General features: G+C 49.9%; 1 protein-coding gene across 1 annotated transcript in view; it reads right to left on the bottom strand.

Annotated features, from left to right (window-relative positions):
* Positions 1-1,768: 1,768 nt before the first annotated feature.
* Positions 1,769-8,954, bottom strand: part of top3b (DNA topoisomerase III beta) — a 41,235-nt gene continuing 34,049 nt past the window's right edge. Inside the window, exons 15-19 of the mRNA XM_072432921.1 lie at positions 7,251-7,351; positions 6,134-6,222; positions 5,618-5,730; positions 4,620-4,807; positions 1,769-2,122 (exon numbers count right to left, since the gene is read on the bottom strand). Of these exons, the coding sequence (XP_072289022.1) occupies positions 1,841-2,122; positions 4,620-4,807; positions 5,618-5,730; positions 6,134-6,222; positions 7,251-7,351 (773 nt within the window). The 3' untranslated portion in view covers positions 1,769-1,840. The remainder of the gene's footprint in view (positions 2,123-4,619; positions 4,808-5,617; positions 5,731-6,133; positions 6,223-7,250; positions 7,352-8,954) is intronic.

Here is an 8,954-nt window from a genome sequence, read left to right as displayed (position 1 = left end):
CCTCTGCTCCTCCTGCTCCTTTGGTTCTCCTGCTCCTCTGGTTCTCCTGCTCCTCTGGTTCTCATGCTCCTCTGGTTCTCATGCTCCTCTGGTTCTCATGCTCCTCTGGTTCTCATGCTCCTCTGGTTCTCCTTGTTCTCCTGCTCCTCTGGTTCTCCTGCTCCTCTGGTTCTCCTGCTCCTCTGGTTCTCCTGCTCCTCTGGTTCTCCTGCTCCTCTGGTTCTCCTGCTCCTCTGGTTCTCCTGCTCCTCTGGTCCTCATGCTCCTCTGGTTCTTCTGGTTCTTCTGCTCCTCTGGTTCTCCTGCTCCTCTGGTGTCCTCCTGCTCCTCTGGTTCTCATTTTCCTCTGGTTCTTCTGGTTCTCCTGCTCCTCTGGTTCTCCTGCTCCTCTGGTTCTCCTGCTCCTCTGGTTCTCCTGCTCCTCTGGTTCTCCTGCTCCTCTGGTTCTCCTGCTCCTCTGGTTCTCATGCTCCTCTGGTTCTCTTGCTCCTCCTTCTCCTCAGGTTCTCCTGCTCCTCTGGTTCTCATGCTCCTCTGGTTCTCATGCTCCTCTGGTTTTCCTGTTCCTCTGGTTCTCCTGCTCCTCTGGTTCTCCTGCTCCTCTGGTCCTCATGCTCCTCTGGTTCTCATGCTCCTCTGCTCCTCCTGCTCCTCTGGTTCTCCTGCTCCTCAGAATGAAGAAGTCGTTTTTATTTGAACACATTTATATAAATAAAATCACTGCATTTCAAACAGAGGAAATGAGAGTTGGAGCGTTTTATTCACACAGTTCAAACACGAAGACGAGACCCGCGGACATTACACGAAGACGAGACCCGCGGACATTACACGAAGACGAGACCCTCGGACATTACACGAAGACGAGTCCCGCGGACATTACACGAAGACGAGACCCTCGGACATTACACGAAGACGAGTCCCGCGGACATTACACGAAGACGAGTCCCGCGGACATTACACGAAGACGAGTCCCGCGGACATTACACGAAGACGAGTCCCGCGGACATTACACGAAGACGAGACCCTCGGACATTACACGAAGACGAGTCCCGCGGACATTACACGAAGACGAGTCCCGCGGACATTACACGAAGACGAGTCCCGCGGACATTACACGAAGACGAGTCCCGCGGACATTACACGAAGACGAGACCCGCGGACATTACACGAAGACGAGACCCTCGGACATTACACGAAGACGAGTCCCGCGGACATTACACGAAGACGATTACACGAAGACGAGTCCCGCGGACATTACACGAAGACGAGACCCTCGGACATTACACGAAGACGAGTCCCGCGGACATTACACGAAGACGAGACCCTCGGACATTACACGAAGACGAGTCCCGCGGACATTACACGAAGACGAGTCCCGCGGACATTACACGAAGACGAGTCCCGCGGACATTACACGAAGACGAGTCCCGCGGACATTACACGAAGACGAGTCCCGCGGACATTACACGAAGACGAGACCCGCGGACATTACACGAAGACGAGACCCTCGGACATTACACGAAGACGAGTCCCGCGGACATTACACGAAGACGATTACACGAAGACGAGTCCCGCGGACATTACACGAAGACGAGTCCCGCGGACATTACACGAAGACGAGTCCCGCGGACATTACACGAAGACGAGTCCCGCGGACATTACACGAAGACGAGTCCCGCGGACATTACACGAAGACGAGACCCTCGGACATTACACGAAGACGAGTCCCGCGGACATTACACGAAGACGAGACCCTCGGACATTACACGAAGACAAGTCCCACGGACATTACACGAAGACGAGTCCCGCGGACATTACACGAAGACGAGACCCTCGGACATTACACAAAATAAGCTGCGAGCGCTGCCATCTTGTCCTTGGGTTTCTTGGGGTTGGGGCGCCGGCCTCGACCACGCCCTCGCCCGCCGCCGCGCCCTCGCCCGCCGCGGTGCATGGGGTGCCTCATGGTGGCGTGTTTGAGCTCCACCAGGTCCTGGAACACGGGGTCACAGAAGACACACCCCGATTGCTGCGTCTCGCCGTGAGGAAGAGGAGAGCGCGTCTTATTAAAGTCCACGTCCACCAGGGACGCGTCGCACGAGTCGCACGAGTCCGAAGACACCTAAGGAGGACACACGGGTTTAAACTGGGTCTGGAACCAGTCTGGACCAGGAAAGTTCTAAAACAGGACTAAAACAAGACTAAAACAGGGCTAAAACAGGACTACAACAGGACTAAAAAGGACTAAAAAGGACTAAAACAGGACTAAAACAGGACTAAAACAGGGCTAAAACAGGACTAAATCAGGACTAAAAAGGACTAAAAAGGACTAAAACAGGACTAAAACAGGACTAAAACAGGACTAAAACAGGACTAAAACAGGACTAAATAGGACTAAAACAGGATTAAACAGGACTAAACAGGACTAAACAGGACTAAAACAGGACTAAAACAGGACTAAAACAGGACTAAAACAGGACTAAAACAGGACTAAAACAGGACTAAAACAGGACTAAAACAGGACTAAAACAGGATTAAACAGGACTAAACAGGACTAAACAGGACTAAAACAGGATTAAAACAGGACTAAACAGGACTAAAACAGGACTAAATAGGACTAAAACAGGACTAAATAGGACTAAAACAGGACTAAAACAGGACTAAACAGGACTAAACAGGACTAAACAGGACTAAAACAGGACTAAACAGGACTAAAACAGGACTAAAACAGGATTAAACAGGACTAAAACAGGACTAAAACAGGACTAAAACAGGACTAAACAGGTCTAAAACAGGACTAAACAGGACTAAACAGGACTAAAACAGGACTAAAACAGGACTAAAACAGGACTAAACAGGACTAAACAGGACTAAACAGGACTAAAACAGGACTAAAACAGGACTAAAACAGGACTAAAATAAGACTAAAATAAGACTAAAACAGGACTAAACAGGGCTAAAACAGGACTAAAACAGGACTAAACAGGGCTAAAACAGGACTAAAACAGGACTAAAACAGGACTAAAACAGGACTAAACAGGACTAAAACAGGACTAAAACAGGACTAAATAGGACTAAAACAAGACTAAACAGGACTAAAACAGGACTAAACAGGGCTAAAACAGGACTAAAACAGGGCTAAAACAGGACTAAAACAGGACTAAACAGGACTAAAACAGGACTAAAACAGGACTAAATAGGACTAAAACAAGACTAAACAGGACTAAAACAGGACTAAACAGGGCTAAAACAGGACTAAAACAGGGCTAAAACAGGACTAAAACAGACTAAAACAGGACTAAAACAGGACTAAAACAGGACTAAAACAGGACTAAACAGGACTAAACAGGACTAAAACAGGACTAAACAGGACTAAAACAGGATTAAACAGGACTAAAACAGGACTAAAACAGGACTAAAACAGGACTAAACAGGACTAAACAGGACTAAAACAGGACTAAAACAGGACTAAAACAGGACTAAAACAGGACTAAAACAGGACTAAAACAGGACTAAAACAGGACTAAATAGGACTAAAACAGGACTAAAACAGGATTAAACAGGACTAAACAGGACTAAAACAGGACTAAATAGGACTAAAACAGGACTAAATAGGACTAAAACAGGACTAAAACAGGACTAAACAGGGCTAAAACAGGACTAAAACAGGACTAAACAGGGCTAAAACAGGACTAAAACAGGACTAAAACAGGACTAAAACAGGACTAAACAGGACTAAAACAGGACTAAAACAGGACTAAATAGGACTAAAACAAGACTAAACAGGACTAAAACAGGACTAAACAGGGCTAAAACAGGACTAAAACAGGGCTAAAACAGGACTAAAACAGGACTAAAAAAGACTAAAACAGGACTAAAACAGGACTAAAACAGGACTAAAACAGGACTAAACAGGACTAAAACAGGACTAAAACAGGACTAAAACAGGACTAAAACAGGACTAAATAGGACTAAAACAGGACTAAAACAGGATTAAACATGACTAAACAGGACTAAACAGGACTAAATAGGACTAAAACAGGACTAAAACAGGACTAAAACAGGACTAAACAGGACTAAAACAGGACTAAACAGGACTAAATAGGACTAAAACAGGACTAAAACAGGACTAAACAGGACTAAACAGGACTAAAACAGGACTAAACAGGACTAAAACAGGATTAAACAGGACTAAAACAGGACTAAAACAGGACTAAAACAGGACTAAACAGGACTAAACAGGACTAAAACAGGACTAAAACAGGACTAAAACAGGACTAAAACAGGACTAAAACAGGACTAAATAGGACTAAAACAGGACTAAAACAGGATTAAACAGGACTAAACAGGACTAAAACAGGACTAAATAGGACTAAAACAGGACTAAATAGGACTAAAACAGGACTAAAACAGGACTAAACAGGACTAAACAGGACTAAAACAGGACTAAAACAGGACTAAACAGGACTAAAACAGGACTAAAACAGGATTAAACAGGACTAAAACAGGACTAAAACAGGACTAGACAGGACTAAACAGGACTAAAACAGGACTAAACAGGTCTAAAACAGGACTAAACAGGACTAAAACAGGACTAAACGGGTCTAAAGGAGCCGTACCTGGACTTTGTGCGCATGCTCGAAGAAGTGCACTACCACATTGCACTTGTTGCAGGCCATGCGCCACTTTGGGCCCGAGGTGGGATCCAGGACCAGGACTCCAGACTCACACTCCACACACTGTCCAATCCCCAGCGACGAGAGCGAGTGAGCGCAGGACGGGTGAGAGCACTCGTTACACCCGAACCCTGAGGTAGAAAAGGCACTCGTTACACCTGAACCCTGAGGTAGAAAAGGCACTCGTTACACCCGAACCCTGAGGTAGAAAAGGCACTCGTTACACCCGAACTCTGAGGTAGAAAAGGCACTCGTTACACCCGAACCCTGAGGTAGAAAAGGCACTCGTTACACCCGAACCCTGAGGTAGAAAAGGCACTCGTTACACCCGAACCCTGAGGTAGAAAAGGCACTCGTTACACCCGAACCCTGAGGTAGAAAAGGCACTCGTTACACCCGAACCCTGAGGTAGAAAAGGCACTCGTTACACCCGAACCCTGAGGTAGAAAAGGCACTCGTTACACCCGAACCCTGAGGTAGAAAAGGCACTCGTTACACCCGAACCCTGAGGTAGAAAAGGCACTCGTTACACCCGAACCCTGAGGTAGAAAAGGCACTCGTTACACCCGAACCCTGAGGTAGAAAAGGCACTCGTTACACCCGAACCCTGAGGTAGAAAAGGCACTCGTTACACCCGAACCCTGAGGTAGAAAAGGCACTCGTTACACCCGAACCCTGAGGTAGAAAAGGCACTCGTTACACCCGAACCCTGAGGTAGAAAAGGCACTCGTTACACCCGAACCCTGAGGTAGAAAAGGCACTCGTTACACCCGAACCCTGGGGTAGAAAAGGCACTCGTTACACCCGAACCCTGAGGTAGAAAAGGCACTCGTTACACCCGAACCATGGGGTACAAAAGGCACTCGTTACACCTGAACCCTGGGGTACAACAGGCTGTGATTCTGGGCTTTACAAAAAGACATAGTGTTTCAGATATGGACCTTTCTTCATGTCTCTGAAAGGCGGGTTACTGAAGCAGTACGGGCACAGCGGGTAACACTTCCCCCGAGCTCCTGACGTCCACAGCACCAGCTCGAAGTCATCCAGCGGACACCTGAACACACATGCATACTAACTCAGAAAAACACATTTATACTAACTCAGAAAAACACATGCATACTAACTCAGAAAAACACATTTATACTAACTCAGAAAAACACATGCATACTAACTCAGAAAAACACATTTATACTAACACATGCATACTAACTCAGAAAAACACATGCATACTAACTCAGAAAAACACATGCATACTAACTCAGAAAAACACATGCATACTAACTCAGAAAAACACATTTATACTAACTCAGAAAAACACATTTATACTAACTCAGAAAAACACATGCATACTAACTCAGAAAAACACATTTATACTAACTCAGAAAAACACATGCATACTAACTCAGAAAAACACATTTATAGTAATACTAACTCAGAGCCTTTAGAGTGTGACGTACTTGAGCTCTTTGTAGAGTTTGATGGCTCCGTTCTGAGGAAGGCTGTAGGTCTCGTCACAGTGAGAGCAGTGCAGACGACTCGGTTTGGCCTGAAAAAGGTGACAACAATCAGCACAGGAGTGAAGAAAAGCACAACGGCAGAGTGGTTAGCCCTGGCTCAGATCTGATCCACCTCAGGATCACGTCAGGTCACTTCAGGTCCCTTCAGGTCACTTCAGGTCACTTCAGGTCACTTCAGACCTCTGCCTTTCAGTTACACAAATGTAAATGACTCAGACAGATGAATAATGCAGGAGTTAAAGTGGTCACTCAGAACCAAGGCTGTACGAGCCGAGAGACACGCATGTCCTGAGCGTAGGGCGGACAGGTCCTGAGCGTAGGACGGACAGGTCCTGAGCGTAGGGCGGACAGGTCCTGAGCGTAGGGCGGACAGGTCCTGAGCGTAGGGCGGACAGGTCCTGAGCGTAGGACGGACAGGTCCTGAGCGTAGGACGGACAGGTCCTAAGTGTAGGACGGACAGGTCCTGAGCGTAGGGCAGACAGGTCCTGAGTGTAGGACGGACAGGTCCTGAGCGTAGGGCAGACAGGTCCTGAGTGTAGGACGGACAGGTCCTGAGCGTAGGGCAGACAGGTCTTAAGTGTAGGACGGACAGTTCCTAAGTGTAGGACGGACAGGTCCTGAGCGTAGGGCGGACAGGTCCTGAGCGTAGGGCGGACATGTCCTGAGCGTGGGGCGGACAGGTCCTGAGCGTAGGGCGGACAGGTCCTGAGCGTAGGACGGACAGGTCCTGAGCGTAGGGCAGACAGGTCCTGAGTGTAGGACGGACAGGTCCTGAGCGTAGGACGGACAGATCCAAGAACTGGATGTTTGACATGTTCATGAAGGAAACAGGATGTGTCCTCTGCATTTGACCCGTCCTACAACCGTCGTCCCTCACCCGTCGTCCCTCACCCGTCGTCCCTCACCCGTCGTCCCTCACCCGTCGTCCCTCACACGTCGTCCCTCACACGTCGTCCCTCACACGTCGTCCCTCACACGTTGTCCCTCACCCGTCGTCCCTCACCCGTCGTCCTTCACCCATGGTCCTTCACCCATGGTCCTTCCTCTTTATAGTACCTGGATGTACTTCATGAAGCGGTGACACTTTCCACAGCGAGACAAAGGTTTCCCTGAGGCAGCGATGGGCGAAAACGAGACCTCCATCAGCTCGTCCATACCTGTGCACAGGAGTCAAAGGTGTGGCAAGGGCGCGTGACATAAAGCGCGTGACATGAGGCGCGTGACATGAGGTGCGTGACATGAGGCGCGTGACATACGGGGCGTGACATAAGGCGCGTGACATAAGGCGCGTGACATAAGGCGCGTGACATAAGGCGCGTGACATAAGGGGCGTGACATAAGGGGCGTGACATAAGGGGCGTGACATAAGGGGCGTGACATAAGGCGCGTGACATAAGGCGCGTGACATAAGGGGCGTGACATAAGGCGCGTGACATAAGGGGCGTGACATAAGGCGCGTGACATAATGCGCGTGACATAAGGGGCGTGACATAAGGGGCGTGACATAAGGCGCGTGACATACGGCGCGTGACATAAGGCGCGTGACATAAGGCGCGTGACATACGGCGCGTGACATACGGCGCGTGACATAAGGCGCGTGACATAAGGCGCGTGACATAAGGCGCGTGACATACGGCGCGTGACATAAGGCGCGTGACATAAGGCGCGTGACATACGGCGCGTGACATAAGGCGCGTGACATAAGGGGCGTGACATAAGGCGCGTGACATAAGGCGCGTGACATAAGGCGCGTGACATAAGGGGCGTGACATAAGGGGCGTGACATACGGCGCGTGACATAAGGCGCGTGACATAAGGCGCGTGACATAAGGGGCGTGACATAAGGCGCGTGACATAAGGCGCGTGACATAAGGGGCGTGACATAAGGCGCGTGACATAAGGCGCGTGACATAAGGCGCGTGACATAAGGCGCGTGACATAAGGGGCGTGACATAAGGCGCGTGACATAAGGGGCGTGACATAAGGGGCGTGACATAAGGCGCGTGACATACGGCGCGTGACATAAGGCGCGTGACATACGGCGCGTGACATAAGGCGCGTGACATAAGGCGCGTGACATAAGGCGCGTGACATAAGGCGCGTGACATAAGGCGCGTGACATAAGGCGCGTGACATAAGGGGCGTGACATACGGCGCGTGACATAAGGCGCGTGACATAAGGCGCGTGACATAAGGCGCGTGACATACGGCGCGTGACATACGGCGCGTGACATAAGGCGCGTGACATAAGGCGCGTGACATAAGGCGCGTGACATAAGGCGCGTGACATAAGGCGCGTGACATAAGGCGCGTGACATAAGGGGCGTGACATAAGGGGCGTGACATAAGGGGCGTGACATAAGGGGCGTGACATAAGGCGCGTGACATAAGGCGCGTGACATAAGGGGCGTGACATAAGGCGCGTGACATAAGGCGCGTGACATAAGGCGCGTGACATACGGCGCGTGACATAAGGCGCGTGACATAAGGCGCGTGACATAAGGCGCGTGACATACGGCGCGTGACATAAGGCGCGTGACATAAGGGGCGTGACATAAGGCGCGTGACATAAGGCGCGTGACATAAGGCGCGTGACATAAGGGGCGTGACATAAGGGGCGTGACATACGGCGCGTGACATAAGGCGCGTGACATAAGGGGCGTGACATAAGGCGCGTGACATAAGGCGCGTGACATAAGGCGCGTGACATACGGCGCGTGACATAAGGCGCGTGACATAAGGGGCGTGACATAAGGCGCG

Source organism: Eucyclogobius newberryi, unplaced genomic scaffold (assembly GCF_026437365.1).
Source record: "Eucyclogobius newberryi isolate DKJ021-1_F unplaced genomic scaffold, fEucNew1.0.hap1 SCAF_6, whole genome shotgun sequence".
In the NCBI taxonomy this organism is placed as follows: domain Eukaryota; kingdom Metazoa; phylum Chordata; class Actinopteri; order Gobiiformes; family Gobiidae; genus Eucyclogobius; species Eucyclogobius newberryi.
This window is presented reverse-complemented; position numbering and strand designations above follow the sequence as displayed.